Consider the following 18,362-nt stretch of genomic DNA (forward strand, 5'->3'; position numbering starts at 1 on the left):
AACTGATGAGGGCAGAAACAGATGCTGGAAGTAATATTCTGCATTGGGGTTTAAATAATTAGAGCTAGAATCTACTTAGGAGATCAGTTTTAGAGATGTACTAGTAAACCACGTCCTCCTGAATGGGAACCCTGCCCTAGCATGTGGCACGGGCCACGAAACCATGGGGTTGGAGACAAAGTTGTCGGACAGTCAGGTTGACAGAAGTTCATTTGCTGGTAGGTTGCAGATCGATGAGTTGTTGGAACCCACACATGCAGTGGTGTGAAACACTCAGCATAAAACTTGAGCCACTCCATGCATGCAGTTCTGTGGTGTGAAGTGCATTCATACTGTTCAGTGCACCACCATCCGCCTTCAGAATAGTCTCTGCTTCCCCTGCTGAAATCCTGTCCCTGTAACCAGTAATTCCCCAGGCCTTTCTCCCCCAGCTCCTGGCAACCACCGTTCTAAATTCCGTCTGTGAATTTGGCTCCTTTTCACTTTCAAGCTCTTTGTGCCCTTTGATCTAAAGTGAGACTCTTGTAGATAGGATATAATTGTACATACAGTTGTATCCTGCTTTTTCTCTTTTGTTTTAGTTATTTATCCATTATGCCAATCTGTGTCTTTTGATTGGGGAGTATATTATGCTGCTGTGATAAGCTACCATAGCCTGGGTGACTTAAATAACAAAAAGATATTTTCTCACAATTCTGGAGGCTGGAAGTCAAAGAGTAAGGTGTTGGCAGGGTTGGTTTCTTCTGAGGCCTCTCTCCTTGGCTTGGAGAAGGCTCTATTCTCCCTGGGTCCTTATCTGGTCTTCCACGTCTGTGTGTCCTAATCTCCTTATGAGGACATCAGTGATTTTGGATTAGGGCCTACCATAATGAAGTCATTTTAACTTAATTCTTCAAAGATCCTATCTCCAAATGCAGCCACATTGTAGGATACTGGAGGTTAGGACTTCAACATATCAATTTTGGAGGTACAGACAAGGTGTGCTCAAACAATACAGTGAATGTTTAAATAAAATGTATTACAGTAAAAGCCACATTACCATTAATCCCCCTCAAAATACTCCCCCTCACTTCAAACACACTTATCCCATCGTTCTTGCCACTTTCTGAAGCAGTTCTGGAAGTCCTCTTTCCTGAGTGTCTTCAGTTGCCCTGTCATGGCTGCCTCAATGTCCTAAATCGATTCAAAACGTTTACCTTTCATGGTCCTTTTGACTTTGTGAAAGAGCCAGAACTTGTATGGTACCAGATCCGGTGAGTAAGGTGGATGAGGATGCACTGTAATGTTTTTATTTGACAGAAATTGCTGTACCAGAAGTGATGTGCGACAGGGAGCTTTTCTGTTGTGATCACAAAATACGGTGAATGCTGCTGCCGAGTGCCATCCAATGGAAAGGCTGGGATCTTCAATATGGGAAGGGGCACATCGAACCTTAATAACAGTGTGTGACAAGTTTCAACTTATTTGGTGCAGTTGGGTGTGAGCTACGGTTGAGACAAGGTGTGTTTTAAAGTGTGCTGTAAATCATCCTCCATCATGACAACACTCCGTGTCACACATCGCTTCTGGTATACGGCAATTTCTGTCAAAAAACCCCCAACCGTTATGGTGTGTCCTCATCCACCTTTTTCACCGGATCTGGCACCATGAGACTTCCGGCTCTTCCTAAAGTCAAAATGATTCAGGCCAGCATACCTAAAGACACTCATGAAACAGCACTTCCAGAACTGCTTCAGAAAGTGGTAAGAACAGTGGGGTAAGTGTGTTAGAAGCGAGGGGGGTACTTTGAGGGGGATGAATGGCAGTGTGTCTTTTACTGTAAAACTTTTTAAAATTTAAACATCCACCATATTTTCTTATTACACCTCGTAATTTATTCCATGCAGAGAGTAGATTCCATTCACATTCATAGAAATTATCGATAAGAAAGCACTTATTTTTACCACTCCCTTTTTTGTTTCTGTATGTCTTACAGCTTTTTGTTACTCATTTCCACCATTAATATCTTCTTTTGTGTTTAGCTGATTTTTTTTTTTTTTTTTTTTTGTAGTGACACATTGTGATTCTCATTTCTTTCTGTATATTCTATATTTTCTTTTTGTGGTTGCCATTGAGTTTACACATAATATCCTAAAGTTCTTGTCTATCTTAAATTGATACCAACTTAACTTCAATCGCATACAGCACCCCCAGTGCTTTATACTGTCTATATCACAGATTACATTTCTATATATCATGTACCTATTAACATACATTTATAATTATTTTTATGCATTTGTCTTTAAATCCTGCAGAAAATGAAAATGTGGAATTGCAAATCAAATTTACATAATGTTTTTGCTATTTTTTATTTCTCCCTTTATTTACGTTTACTAGAGAATACTGTATTTTCATAGGGCTTTGAGTTATTATCTAGTATCCTTGCATTTCAACTTGAAAAATTCACTGTAGCATTTCTTGTAAGGCAAGTATAATAGTATAGTAATGAACTCACTTAGCTTTTGTTTGTCTGCTAATGTCTTACTTTTTCTCTCATTTTTGAAGGACTTTTATGCTATATACAGAATTCTCAGTTGACAATGTTTTTCTTTCAGCAGTTGAATATATTAACCCACCGCCCTCTGGTTTACAAAGTTTCTGCTGAGAAATCGACTGATAGTTTTACCAGGGACCCCTGTTTGTGATGAGTTACTTTTCTCTTTCTGGCTTCAAGACTTTTTGTTGTTGTCTTTTGGCAGTTTAGTGTATATCTCGTTGTGGGTCTCTCTGAATTTATTCTACTTGGAATTTGTTGAGCTCATTAGATTTGTATATCTATGTCTCCCCTAATTTCAAATGTGTTCAGCTATTATTTATGCAAATGCATATTTAAAATCTTCATCTAGCAAGTCCAGTGCATGAGTTGCTCTAGAGGCTGTTTCTGGAGATTAATTTTGTTCTTTGAATAGGCCATGTTTTTCTGTTGTTGTTTTTTTGTGGGTTTTTTTTGTGTTTTATTGTTTTTTTTCCCTTTGATCTTTGTTAAAAGTTGGGCATCTGAAAGAAACAGCTACTTATCCCAGTCTTTGCAGAGTGGTATAGAAGACCTTTACCAAGTTGTAAGGGCCCCTGGGCCTGGAGATCAGCCTGCCTGGGTCTGGGTGTGTGTGTGTGTGTGTGTGTGTGTGTGTGTGTGTGTGAGTGAGTGAGCTTCCCCCTCCATTCCAAGCTGCTCTGAAATATCTCAATGTCCCCAAGAGCCTCGCTCCAGCTTCTTCTCAGGGTCTCAGATGTTCTGTTGTATCCCTTGGCCTGTGGTTTCGTGCCCCCAGGTGCCCACAGGGCTGCAGTCCATGTGCAGTTTTTACACGCAGTGCTGTCCACCATCGCCTTCCATGGTTTCCACTGCCCTTCCCCCCTTGAGCTCCATGTCAGTCCCTCTAGCAGCCCACAGACAGGCCAGAACATTGAAGACAAGTTCCTTTTAGTTCCTCCGTCCCAGGGAACGGGACTGGGAACAGGCCACTTCCTCGTGACCTTCACTGTGCCACGAGTGGGACAAGGATGAGTCAAAATTGCATAAAATTGTCTGACACTGTGAACGCGGCTTTTTCTTCATCGGGCGTTTGTTTGGTTGCTGTGGGTCTTTGTGGTTTCCAGAGCTCCTAAGAGTTATTTCAGTCAGTCTGTAGTTACTCATTTGCTGTTTCCACAGGAGAACGACAGCCTGGGCCTTCTTATTCTGCCATCTTACTGTTGTCGCTGCCCAACTTTCTGGGTTGTTTGTAAATGAATCTTAGAAAAGGCAATTCCATCTTTCTTTCCAGAAATTTGCTCAATAGTTGGCTTGTGACTCAGTTCAGTCTAGTGTGAGGAAGTCTGTGAGAGCGCTTCTGGGAAGATGTCACTGTGAGCTAACAGAGACCACCTCTTTTTTACTCCAGCTTCCGTTGGTGGAGAAAAACCAAACAGGGTATAGTGGGTGTGGGCGTGGCAACCATTCTATCAAATAAGCAAACGGGTCCTTAGAAAACGCCTCTGTGACTGTCCAACATCCCACCAGGAGGAAAGGCTCTTCATAGAACAGATTCAGGAGGCAGATCAGCACATCTGTACCAGAAAACCAGTACTTGTTTTAGTTCAATGATAAACACGTTGCATGTTTAAAATATGCTATAATAGGTAATATTATTTAAAGTATCTCTTGTCTAGATCTTAATAGATAATTAACAATTCTGTTTCATCTGTGGGGGGGAAATGAATGAAGTCTTTTCCTCTGTGTAAACTTAGGCATTTTCACCGTGCTCGCTTTCTTCCCATCATGCTACTAATTGTAACCTGTCAGAAGGTTGATCAGAAGGAACAAATTTTTTAAAATTAAGTTGTGACCTCTTCAGTAGAATTAAGGTTCAAAAGAATGCTGGGATCTTTTCACTGGATAAGGAGTCTTTGTTTTTTAGGAATAAGAATAAAGGTTTATTTTAATGAAGCTAAACTCTCTTAATTCTTAAATCACATTTTATGTCATAATAATTTAAGAACTAAATTTGCCTAATATAAATTTGTTACCTGGGTATTTCCTCAGCAGCTACACAAAATTATAACAATGTTTCTTTCCATTATAGTGAGTCAAGGGGGTGTTGCTTTGGTCTCTGACATGTGTCCAGATCCTGGGATTCCAGAAAATGGTAGAAGAACCGGAACCGACTTCAGGTAGGAGATAACGTAATGATTTGAAAAGTCTGTTATTTTCTAACACATATATAACTTCAGCTTGTCATTTTTAACTCTGTTGTCGTTCTGAGGTAAAGATACAACTTCCCAGTTATCATGAAGCTTTGTTATTTGTAGAACTCTAAAATACATTGTGCTGAAAAATTCCAGGTGATGCCTTCCATTGTATGAGCCAGTATTGAAATTTAACTCAAAATGTATATGATCAAAATTTCTCTCCATGATATTTTTTTTCTGTTTTTAATTTAACTTCCCATATTCTAATGCATTTTGGTTAACGTTTTAAAAAACAGATGGGACAAAAATTTGACTATCACTTCATAATTCATTACATAAACTTTTACAATGATGACTGTAAGTGGCAGTCAGTGCATTTTCAGAAAATGTTCTGATTCATTTTACTAGGCTCATGATGAACTGGAGATGATTTCTAGTCTTCATAAATGTAGCAGCGCTAATAGTGCTATTTCTTTGGATTTTTATTGCTTTCAGTTATTTCAAGACACTTAACATTTGCCAAGTCACCCCGCATGGACACTTGTATTCAGAGTAAACTGCAAAATCAAAACGTAAAAGGGAGAATAAATGTGTTTTTGCCTCCTTATAATGTCACCATTTTTGACAGATAATTAAAGAAAAAAAAAGGTAGCGAGTTTAGTCTATTAAACTGAGCCAGAAATTGAAAGAATGTAGTGACCCTGTTAGAGAAGGAAGAAGGAATGTTACCCACTGAAGCTGAAGTGAATGGCATTTTTTAAAGGACAGAGAAAGAATAAACTTGCGTGTAGGGCAGGTGTGAGCAAGTTGGTAAAATGATATTTTTTACGTGCAAAGGAAATGGAAGTACAGATTTCCTGTACAACTAAGTATAAATGTAAATATTATTTTCCCATCTATGTGTGTGCGTGTGCATGTATATATTTATAACTGTGCACGCTGCTTCTACTCGCTCCTTGACACTGGCACACTTTTGACCTAGTAGTAGTGCCTGCTGTGTTTAAAATAGAATAGTAAGTTGGAATGGATATTACTTAAATATCACAAATTTTGAGTGATATGTTAAAGAACACTTAGTGTTTTCAGTTCAAGTTCCTTTGAAACAGAGCCTCCGATGGGGATTCTTAATCAAGTGATTTTTAGAAACATGTTCTCTGGAGACAGGGAATGAAAGAGGCAGGATAGGGTCAGAGTGAAAGCTAAGAGGAAGCTTGTGTTAACTGGAGATTAGCTTCCGTGTGTTCCTTTGGGGTGTTCTGGAGCACAGATTGTATCAAATGGCTGGCTGCACCAGTGGTGCCCACTCCCCTGCCTGTCCATCACTGGCTTCCTTTCTTTGGCTCAGTGAAGCTCCCCAGAGCAAGAGCTGCTTAAGAGCCATTGTTCTCCAGGGTGTGTGGTGTGTCCAGTGGGTGTGGTGGTCAGAAGAATGCCAATTTCCAATAGCATATAGCCAGTTAAAGGCATTCAAGAATGTTGTCTCTTTTGAAAATTAAGCAAATAGATGAAATTTAAACATTCTTGCTATAACTCATAGAGCTTTCTGTCCTATATATTCCTTTCTTATCTCAACAGTCACCTCCCCCATTTTTCCCCCAGGCAAGAAAAAATGGTCGACATTTTTTCTGACTTCCAAAGAACCTTACACACCCCTCCATTAGAGTTCATGGCCACATAACTTCATTATCTGTTTGCACATGGCCATTTTCCCACCCAACTGAAGCTTCTTTAGGAAAGGGGATAATATCTTATTCATCTCTGCCTCCTTAGTGACTGAAACAGAGACCAGCACAAAAGAACTCAACATGCACTTGTCAGGAGCACTTGTGTATGAGGGGAAGTGCCCATCCAGTATTCTTCCCAGGAATCTAGCACTTCCTCCCAGGAATCTAGAAACTTCCTTGGTTTATTTGGCAGAGCTGTTTTAAAACAAAGTGAATTAAATTGTATCTGACAGTGCCCTACAGTTCAAATTGCATCCTGTGGTAAACAGAGCCAGAGGAAATGCTTCATCTTTCAAACCTGGAAAGGAATTCAGAAACACTCGGCTGGTCTCTATTTACTAGCGTGAGTGCAATAATGAAACATTATCTCAGGTGAGTCAGCTGGCCTTTGCTCTATTGCATCCTTATAGCAGCCGTCGTCCAGAAGAAGTTTAACTTCAGGGTCTGCTTTAGCTTTGAGGGACGTGCTGAGCCACCTGGGAAACGCCAAGCTGGGCAGCACGGAAGGGATGAAGGACCTGATCTCAGACGGGCCTTGAATCTTCTGCAATCATAGTGTCCTGGGCAATCTCTGTTTTGGTTTACATGTCTCCAAGTTCATGGCAATCAATAACATAACAGCTAGGAAAACGATTGGAAAGATTAAATTGTCTACAGAAGCAGCTATGGAAATGTAGACTATTTCTGCCATCTATGGGTGTGTATGTGTGTGTAAATATATATATATATACACACACACATATATATGTATGTGTATATATATATATATTAGGTTGGTGCAAAAGTAATTGTGGTTTAAAAGAAAAATAATGGCAAAAGTCGCAATTACTTTTGCACCAACCAAATATATATACATATATATATATACATATATATATATGTATATATATATATGTATATATATATATCAGACACGCACACGTGCACGCACACGCACACACAAAAACAAAAAAACAACAAAAAAAAAGCCCTATGGGAAGCTAGTTCTAGTAGGTTTTTTATATATTTCGTAGGACTTTTTCCCTAGATGATCCTGTCTGCTAAAAATAAAGGCAGTTTTAATTTTTTTCTTTATAATCTGAATGTGTTGCCTGAAGGCAATGACTAGAACCTGTGTTACAATGTTGAATAGAACTGGTGAGATATTCTTGCCTATTTCTTTTATCAAGTTGAGGAAGTGCCTTTCTATTTTTAGTTTGTTGGAAATTTTTATTAGAAATGTATATAAAATTTTGTCAAAAGCTTCTGTACATCTGTTGGGCTTGATCTTTTTTTGTTTAGTTTGTTAATGTGATCTCACTAATTTTTTACTTTGCATTCTGCGATAAAATTAATTTGTTTATGGTGTATTATCCTTTTTATATACTTTTGGATTTGATTTGATTTTTTTTAGATTGTTTGCATATATGTTCATAAGAGATATTGGCCTGTTGACTTTCCTTGTAATGACTTAATCCGGGTTTGCTGTAAGAGTAATACTGGGCTCATAAAATTAATTGGAAATATTTTTTTCTTTTTGACTATCCTGGAAGAGTTTGTGTAGAATTGGTAATACTTGGGAGATTCATCAGAGAAGCCATCTGGAATTGGAATTTTATTATGAGAAGGTTTTTTAATTAGAAATTCAATTTGTTTTCTACTTGCAGGCCTAGTCAGCTTATATGTCTCTACTTGAGTGAGCTTTGACAGTCTGTATCTTTTAACGCATTTTTCAACTTCATCTAAGTTGTCAAATTCATTGGCATAAAGTTATTAATAATATTCCCTTATTATCCTTTAGAGCAATAATGATATCACAGTTCTAATTCTTGATATTGGTGATTTGTGCTTTCTATTTTTTACCTGATTTTTCTCTATTGATTTTACTTGTCTTGTATTCTATTCATATCTGCTCTAGTTTCATTATTTTTTTTCTTCTGATTATTATAGGATTTACTTGCTCTTTCTTTGTAATTTCTTAAGATTTAAGCCATGTTCTAAAGTCCTGTTTTTTTCTAATGAGGGTAGTTAGTGCTATAAATTTCACTCAAATAACTGCTTTAACTGCATCCCAGAAACCTGATGTTTTCCTTTTCTTGCAGTTTACAATACTTTCTATTTTCCCTTCTGATTACTTCTTTGATTCATGGATTATTTCAAAGTGTGGTATTTAGTTTCCAAATATCTAGGGATTCTCCAAAGAACATTGTGGTCAAAGAACATACTTTGTATTACTTAAATTCCTTTAAATTTATTGTGAATTGTTTTCTCGCCTAGAATATGCTCTATCTTGGCAAAAACTCCATTTGCACTTGGAAAATAATATATTTCATCATAGTTGGGAGTGTTATGTAAATGTCAATTAGGTCACATGGTTGATAGACGTGGTCCAAGTCTTTAATACCCTTACTGATTTTCTTACCATTCCATCTGTCTTCTCCTCTCCTCTCTCCTCTCTCCTCTCTGCTCTCTGCTCTCTCCTCTCTCCTCTGTCCTCTCTCCTCTCTCCTCTCTACTCTCTCCTCTCTCCTCTGTCCTCTGTCCTCTGTCCTCTGTCCTCTGTCCTCTCTCCTCTCTCCTCTGTCCTCTGTCCTCTCTCCTCTCTCCTCTCTCCTCTCTCCTCTCTCCTCTCCCTCGGTGCTGTTACCTTGATTCGTATTTCTGTCACTATCAGTTTTGCTTACCATTGCTTTTACATCAGCAGTGGAAATAATAACACATGTGAAAGGGGATGTAATGTCATAGTATTATTATAAAACTATCAGACCCACTGAGAAGGTTTCACTCCCCATTCCAGGCATCTGCGAGCCATATTTTGAGAAGAGGTGCACTAAATACGTGAGTTGACTCTCTCTCACCTAAAAATTATTGTGGGAGTTATAATGAGAAAGAACATATGAGGAAAAAAACATGCTATTCAAATATTTGCTATATTGCAACTAAATTAAAACTCAGTGTCATCCTGCTGGTAGTTTGGGACGGTGTAGTGGTCATGGGCAGAAGAAATGCAAGGTTTCTACTTGCTTACTGACTCTCCACCCATGTGACAGTAGGATCCATGTGTGTTCAGATGCAAGCTGGAAGATTATGGCCATGGAAAGATACGTCATGAGCATTAAGTGAAATGACACGTGAATGTGCCTAGCATATAATAAACTCACTATAGATGTTGCTGCTTTAATCAGAGGGAGGGTATTCTTAATTGTTGTGAGTCTTTTTAAGACTTCTTAATGAAGGCAATTCAGTTCTGTCTAAATTCTTATAATCAAAACTAATGACTAACATGTAATCCAAACTAATGACCAACATTGTCAATATAAGTGGATAAAATTCATTTGTAGTTAGCACTGTAATTATATGTAATTTGGGGCTGTGTTCATTTGAAAAGAATTCAATTTATTAGGTTGGTAAAATACTCCTCATGTCATTTAATGTATACTAGTATTCTAGTTTCTTCAGAAATCTTTTTTTCCATAGACAGTCTAACTGTTAACTCCAAGATTATCTATAAAGAATTGTAGATAAATGAATCCCAAAATGCAAAGCTTTCTTGTTTGAATTCAGATCAATTTTGGAACAGCTGTCTGAATTTTCCTCACCATTGACCACTTGGTAAAAGACAACATACATTCATCAGAACGGCAGGTTCCTGAGTAGAGTGATGGGAGAATTCAGACACCAGTATGTGGAATGGAGCTGGAATGGGGAGGAGACTTATGCGTGGACACTGGTACCTAGCATTCATCTGTTTCCCAGGCTCGCAGGATGTCCCCCCTATGTACAGGCAGATACAGTTATCCCCAGTTTGGCAAATACAGCTGTTGACATAGTTACAGTTGTGATTTGAAATGATCTCACTGACCGCAAAGCCCCTGTTGACCTAAATAGGTTGTAATAAGAAAGTGCTAATGACTGAATTTTTCCCACCTGCCATGCAGGAGCTCTGGGCAAGGGTATGCCGTCTGCGGCATCACAGAGTAGACAAGTGAGGAGTCGAGATACTGCTGGAATCAGCCCCAAGCCGAGCACACGAGGTCATGCCCCTTAGCCTGGGGTTGTCTGTGCTCAGCAGGGTTTCCTTTGCCAGCTGACTACTAAGAGGGGATGTCGCGTGCTAATTTGCTAAAGGATCCACACAGGTGACAGCAGCCATGCTACACCCTGCCACACGGTATGAGGTCTTTATGTATAAAATGTAAATATTACATATGTTATATATACTTCCACAAATATTATATATGTACGCGTATGTACCCATAAGTTACAGAATCCCGAGATCTATCCTTTAAACATTCTTTATCACATCTAAGAGATGCTGAAATTGGATTTCAGGACTTCCCTGATTTCTCTAGAAGGGGGCTCCTCACCTCCTCCATGGCCCGCTGTCCTTTCCTTCCGTATGTGCCCCTCTCACTAACCTCCATGGCCGACCCCCATCTAGCACCGATGCTGGATTTACCCAGGCGGCATCGTCTGCCCTTAAACTCCCTCGTCCTCAGTTCCCACTGCTGCCCTTAGTGTTCCGTCTCGCTGCTTTCCATTCCTACTCATGTTCTTGAGCGAGTGGGCCTGCTCCTGCTGTACCTACACCGCCCATGCCGGCTCTTCTCAGCTGAGCAGCGCAGACTAACACAGAAACAGGTGCAGGGCTCGGAGAAGCCGTGGGGAGCGCTCACACATGGCCCATGGCCTCCCCGGGGCTGACTTGTTGTGAGCTAGAGTACGTCCTGCCACCTCTGCCCTCAGCACCCACACCAACTTCTATTTGTAGGATGAGGGGTCTTCCCTCCACCTGCCTCTGCCCAGTTACCCCAACTTTTCCAGCACCTCGAGCTTGTGCCCTGGATTTAGTGTTCTGCCATCTTAGAGTCATCTGGAGTGAAGAAACATACATTTATGTTGCAGTTATGTTTCTGTCACGTTGGGTCATGAGATTCTGAAGGAAAAAGGACAGGCTGTATTGATTTTATTTCTTATTACTGATCCGAAGACATAGTAGTTCTTCTTTTCTCTGTTGAATTGTATTAAATTGAAGCTAACAGGCCTGTCCCTAGAGATGCCAGCTCATACATAGCCTGGCGTGGCATCCACCTGAGCCAAGTAAGCTAACCACCATGGATCGGAGGGCAGATCATCAGCCTTTCTTAACACGTGACCCACACTCAAAAGGGACTTGAAAGACTGATACTTATGACTTCAAAACTAGGTCTGTAATCTACATTATTCTCATTTATATATCACCATTCAAGCTAATAGTTGTTCCTATATCTTAGCACATTATTTTTCTCCAAGAGATCTCACATAAATGCACTTTATAAAGTTAAGGAGTGTCAAATGGAATTATGTGTCATCAGATGGAAGGAGAAACTGAGGTACTTAAAGGAGGAATTACATGATCGATGCAAAGCAGGAAAAAATCCGTAACCCAGGTCTCTTAATAAAAGTGCATCTCATTTCTACTAATTTCCATATCCAACTCTCTTTCTCTTCTTGTAATGTGATGCTGGTTTCATTTGTAGTTCTGAGTGTGTTGCTGCAAGGAGTTTCATGATTTTTCCATGACAGGTGGATGTCAGGGACAAGGGCCACCTGTTTCTCGTTACATGAAAATATAAAGAATTGCACTTGAAAATAGTATATAAACCAGAAACTAGACTTTTTTTTCCCTTAAGAATGCTTTTTTTTAAGTTGTTTCACTGACTTTTTTTTTTAAATTTTCATATAATGAGAGGAATGAGAGAAACACAGGTAAATAGTAAGCTACTGCCAGTTTTATTTTTGGGGCATTCAAGGGTCTCATTGAGGTGATGTTGTCTTCTCAGTGGTTGGAGAAACTAGCGGAGAGAGATCTGGGGAGCTCTGGCTCTCTCCATCGTATATAGCCACCCATTTCTTAGTTTTGTTGAATTTTTTCTTTCTTCCTATTTAAAATTAGTATAACGGAAAATCCAATTATTCTTTGAAGTGGGCAGATGCATAAACCAAAATCCTGGCACCCTACTTAATATCAGTTCCCCGTGAGCTCTTCTTTGTCTCTCTGATTCTATTTATTTACTTCCGATGTCCTCCACCGCCACCCCTCCCCAGTGTCGCTGAGAGATGCTGGGGCACATGGGGAACGTGGGTGAGGAGGTCTCAGCGGACCCACTGTCCTTCCTTCAGGTCTGTCCAGCGTCTCTCAGAAACGAGCTCTCGCCCGCACTGCCCCCGCCACGCTCCCCTCCGCTTACTTTGCTTCCTAGCTCCGACCACCCTCCAAAGTTCCTTCTGTCTGTCATGATTCTAATGTAATACACGTCCTGCATGGGTGTTATCTCTCTCCCCCGACCCACAAGAGTGGGAGCTCTGTAAGGAAGAGACTTGCTTTTATTCATTATTGTATTCCAGCACCAAGCACCGTCCTTGGTTCACGGCGAGTGTTCAGTACATAGTGCTTAAATCAAATGATTTTCCTCTTATAAAAGGAATGCATTTATAGCTACATATTGTAAGGCAATGGCAAAGGTTGATTTGACATGCAGAATTGTGATTTACAGGCAAATGTTCAGGAATCTAATTATTCCAAAGACGATAGCTACCATGCATTTCCTCTAAATTCTGTAGAAGGCACTGAGCCCCTACTGTTTGCCAGATGGTTTATGCACATCAACTGCTAATCTTCCTAACAAGAAGGAAATATAGATGCCATTATTACTATTATTAAGAGATTATTAAATTATGCAGCCTGCTTTTTTCCCATCAATAAAAAAGAAAGATCAGTTCACTAACAAAAGGGGTCCGGTTCTGGGGTTGTGATGTACAGCATGGTATTCTCGAAAGTTGCGAAGAGAGTAGATCGGAAAAGTTGTCGCCACACAAAGAAGGTTACCCAGGACGTGCAGGAGGTGTTAACTAGCCCTGTCGTGCCCTCATTTTGCAGTAGAAACGTGTATCACATCATCACCTCAGACGCCTTAAGCTTACGTGCTACTGCATGTCAGGTATAGCTCCATAGAGCTGGGCAAAATGAATGAAAGATTATTTAAAAATAGGACTAAATCAATATTTAGTGGTTTGTTAACAAGAAAAATTTTCAAAGTGTAATAGGAGGAGGAGGAAATTTTCAAAACACTCAAGTTAGGTTTCTTGGAAAATTTCCCTCCTTAAGACGTAACCCCTTGCACTCAGTTCAGTGTTGCAAAGGGCACAGTGGGAGAACTGCCTTTTATTGTTTGAGGCCCAGTCTGAGCCCCGTTTTTTTCACCTGGGAGGTGGGAATGAGGCATCCACCGCGTGGCTTTCCCGTGGGAGCCTCGCCGAGTGCCTGTCACTGAGGAAGTAGTTCATACCTGGTCTCCTTCCCTGCTTCCCATGCCTGCCTGGCTCCCTGCCAGGTTTGACCTGTTCATGAAACAGTAGTATCTGCTGATGGGTCGTCCTGCACCCCAGGCCTGCCTGCTCACAGACGAGGCGGGCGCTGTCCAGAGGCTGAGCCACTCTGTCCCCTTCCTTACACCCTCCCGTCCCCTCATCCACCCCGGACACCTCCTCCCTGGTTTCTCACTCAAGCTGCAGAGGACGGAGAATAGCTGATCACACCCCCCCTGGCCTTCCTGATCTCAGGTGGGGACAGGCCAGGAGTCCCCTGGGAGATTGTTCAGAAGGGGAGAGGCACTTTGCCTGCTCTCATGAGGAGACCGGAGCACTTGGGAGAAGGGCATGAGGGCAGCAAGGCCCAGGGGTGACCAGCACCCGCCCCTGCCTGCCTGTCCCTTCCTGAAACGTGTCATCTGGACTGCTGTGCAGCGCTTCTGCCTCGTAGGAACGGGTGTGGGGTCCGTGTGACAATGTTTCTCCTGCTTTGTCAGACACCAGAGGCTCTTGTTTGTAATAGTGGGTTCCCACGCATCTGTAACATACTCAGGAGATGTAAGTGAGATTTCCTCACGGGAAGAGTTTCCTGTTTGTCTGATGCCCAGCTTCTGACAGCTGGTCACAGTCTGAAGACCCCCTGCTGGTCACCTGAAGCCTCTTTCAAAAGCGTTGTCATCACTTGTCCCTGGGACGTGCCTTTTATTCCCATCGCTGTTGGGGATCTTTGTTGGTCTGTTGTTAACATACGGTGTCTGAAATCCTATGAAATACTAGTTTCTTTTCTTTCCTTACGCTAGAGAGCTCCATCTACTCTGCTGCATTTTTAGTGGTGCTAAATTGCCTTAAGACGTGAGGAGAAGAGTCTAAAAATTTTCCCTGTAAAAAGAGAAAATGACCCAGAAATGACATATGGTGTGAAAATCAAAGGCTAATGAAGGCATCCCAGTCTTCACGGCAGCTGCACATTCATCTCTGACCAGGGCAGTCTGGAAGGTGGCAGTCCAGCGAGGGCCCAGGGCACTCCAGTGCTCTGTGTCCCCCCGGCCATGCTTGCTAAGACCTCGTCTTTCCTTTACGAGGACCATGCCATTAAGTGTCACTGTTCCGTTCTGAGTGGAGAATGCGCGAGGGTGTCTAAAGCATCTTCTTGTGAACTAGAGGCTGGTGATCAAAAAGGCGGCCTTGCCAGGTGGCAGAGGGCATCCTTTGTCCTCACACTGTGGGGTTTCTGCTGCCTCCAGCCGGCCCCACGCAGGGAAACCTTGCTGTATTTTAGGAGATGGCCTGCGCTCCTGCCTTGTCTCAGGTTCAGCCTGCTCATTCATGCCTCAGACAGACGGTTCTGGCAGGGCTGTCGTCAGCTCAGTCACCGAGCTGGAGGCTGGGAGAGACGTGCAGCTGAACCAGTCCCAGCGCAGCCCTTGCGGAGCTGCCTCCTGGGACCTGCCTCTCTGTGTGGCTCTGTGTCTGCCTCCCGCCCCCTGTGCTTCTGTGCCGTAGGCTAGTATTTCTCAGATGAAACATGATGGAGCCATAAAGGAACCAAGTTCTGTACCTCAACGAGAGAGAGGGAGGAGGAGGGGCAAGCCCTGTGTCTCAGGGCAGATGTCGGGGACAGGACGAGGGGACCACCATCCTGGTCTGGGAGAAAGTCAGCGGGAGTTGCTGTTCTGGACACACCAGGCTATTTGCAGTTCCCTGAGCAGCCCACCATCGCTGGTACTAACGGCTTTCTGTGGTGGCTTCTCAGTGTAGAACCCATGTATTCATTTGGAAAAAAGAAAGACACTCTAGCGCTTTCATGATCCAACCCACATTTCAGTTTCGGGCAGTAACCTTTTACTGCGTTTTCACAATAGGCAAAATCAGTTGTTTTCCCGTTAATGTTCCCACAGCAGTTTCCATTTGTTTTACACCCTGCCCGATAGGTTCGATGGGGTGTCCCTCACCCCGGCACCTCCTCAGGATGTGGTCGGACTTGCTGGCATCGTTTGTGGGAGGCTGATCGCAGGTGCTGGGTGCCCCTTGTAGGCCAGCAGGAGCGGGTTAAGGGTAGATGGTTTCTTTGTCAGCACTTTTTCCCAGGCTGTTTCACCCACACGTTGGCAGATGTAGACTCAAGAAAGTGACTCCATTGTTCCTTCTTTTCACATGTACTTACTGAGTGCCAGCCAGGGTGGGAGGCGCTGGGCGTATTTTACGTGTAGGGTTAGGACTTGGCGTAAATGTTCGAAAGCAGTTCAAGGGCGTCAGAGGGCTCCTGACAGCGTTTCCTCTCATTTCTTTTCTTGTATCAAATGTCGTTTCTCTTTCTCTAAAGTTAGAAAAGTATCTTCAAATTTTTCCCAAAACGGTTTTCAGAAAACTTGTTACCACCCTCCCCTGTAAGCCACCAATATAACTAATTCTGTTAATGGGAAGTAAACTTTTTTTAATGATTAAGAAAGTAAGAAGGAGGAAGATGAGGAGAGAGAAGAAGGAAGTGGGGGAGAGACAGAGGAGTGGAGACGGCTGGAAGCAGAGCTGTGAAGGGCGGGAGAGACCCGAATGGAAGAGGGATAGATAGTGAGAGGGTTTGCAAAGCCAGCTGAAGAGTAGAGCTGAGGCCCGTGAATTCAGGTGTGCAGAGTGTGCTTTGATTTGTCCTGGGACTGAGATGAAGTTTTGTTTTGTTTCGAGGTCTCCGTTTGTCAGTGAGAACATTTTAGCTCTTCACCCTTAAAGTCATTATAACCAGTGATCCCTGTGTCCTTTGGATTTAAAGCCAGAGTGATCCCCGCCCCACCCGTCTCCCTGTTGATGATGGAAATGCCAGGTGGCAGTGGGGGAGCAGGGTGACCTCCCCAGCTCCCCTGTGTGCCTTGGATCCTTGCTGTGTTGTTGCCCAGCCTCTGGCCACCACACGCCCTCATCCTGTTTCCCAGGTGTGTGGCTTCCTCTCTGTTGGTCACCAAGGGCCTTGGGGATGACCTGCCGTGTCCCTCTAGGCCGCAGGAGCTGGGCCTTCTCAGCCTTAGGCTCACTGTGCTGCCATTTCTTCTCTGGAGAGGCTGTGCCCTAAGATGCAGAACCTTCTCCATGAGGTCACCACTGGGGAGTGACAGCAAGTGTGCATTAGCTCCGGGTGCCAAAGGGCACTGGGGACTTGTCTGTCCCACCTCCTCACCTGCCTGCTGCTTTCACTGAGGCGGCAGGAAAACGGGCTGCATTCCTGCAGCGGGCACACCACCTCCACTCAATCTCTGCCAGCTCTGCGGGGTCTCCTGCCCCGTGTGGACTTGGCTCTTGTTTTCGTTTTATTCTTTACAGTGGGGAGGTGGGAGGGGGAAAATGCGCCACCAATCTCCTGCAAACAGGTTTCAGGACTCACACCTGGATTACACTTCGGAATTTAGAAGCCTGTCATTTTAACTTCTGTGCCAGCACCAAGGTTCTCAGGGTGTAAGTAACACGTGGGAGAGGAATGACAGGTGTGCATATCCCTTCCTATACACACGATCACACACCTATATACACACATGTACATACACGTATGCACATACACACACCACACACATGCACATCTTTACACATGCACATATGTACACACACGTATACATATACACACACACACACAAACACACACGCATGTCCTTTAACTCTTTACATACTGTTCTGCCCCATGACCCTTGTTCTCAAGAATGGAGCTCATGTAGCAAAGATTCTAAGTTTTGATCAAGTGTGCTTCCAGAGACAGTCTCCTCATGTCACCTGCGCTCACTGTGTAAGGACAGATACGGCAAATCCTGGCTTGAACGTAGTTCTGAAGAAAAGATTTTTGCGATATTTGTGTTTTCTGTTATTTAAGAGTGAACACAGTATAATATAATCTAGTTTTCCTTTTTTCCAGACATGCAAAATGTTTAAATGCCCACATGTGGTGCCTAAAAATAATATTGATTCCTTTTGTATTTATGAATCTTGAAGTGTGCTGTTTGAACTGGATTTTTTTAAACAAAGATGAAGATTGTCATCTATCTGTCTATCTATCTGTCTTTAGCAGTCGATCAATCTAATGATCTGTCCATTTAGAAAACTCTAAATGGAGAAATGAAGAGATTGGTTGCTTCATTAGCCTCAATAAATGTTGGTCAGTGTCAGTTGAGGAAAGGTGGTGTCTGCGTCTAGCCAGTCAAGTAATGGGGGTCAGTGTCCCCTCTGTTAATTAATGGACAGGTAGATGTCACAACTAAATCAACCCACATTGCTATTTTGGATTCTACTTCAATCATTAAGGAACTCCAGGATTCTCCCCCCCCGCCCCCAGAAATAAGTTGTAGTACCCATCTTCAAATAAATGCACTAATAGCCATTCTCTAGGAAAACTGTATTTAGAAATAGTTCATTTTAGAATGAAACCATACTTAGAAATAGTTCATTCACCTAGAAAGGCTCTTCAAATTGTGGTAGGTAAAGTAGACAGTGAAAAATGAAATGTCTACAGAATCTGAAGTTGAGTGATGAGCTTTTCAGAAGTACTAAGCATTGACAGAGCAAAAAAGGTGGTTTTCCCTATTCTACTGTGTTTCTCTGAAAATAAGACGGGTCTTATGTTAA

General features: G+C 42.3%; 1 protein-coding gene across 2 annotated transcripts in view; it reads left to right on the forward strand.

The window, feature by feature from the left end:
- CSMD1 (CUB and Sushi multiple domains 1) overlaps positions 1-18,362 on the forward strand; it is a 1,607,858-nt gene that overhangs the window by 1,134,648 nt on the left and 454,848 nt on the right. For both annotated transcript variants that reach the window (XM_074329288.2, XM_074329289.2), the window contains exon 8: positions 4,605-4,692. In XM_074329288.2, the coding sequence (XP_074185389.2) occupies positions 4,605-4,692 (88 nt within the window). The remainder of the gene's footprint in view (positions 1-4,604; positions 4,693-18,362) is intronic.

Source organism: Rhinolophus sinicus, chromosome 16 (genome assembly GCF_057876585.1).
Source record: "Rhinolophus sinicus isolate RSI-liver-muscle chromosome 16, RSI-T2T, whole genome shotgun sequence".
In the NCBI taxonomy this organism is placed as follows: Eukaryota; Metazoa; Chordata; class Mammalia; order Chiroptera; family Rhinolophidae; genus Rhinolophus; species Rhinolophus sinicus.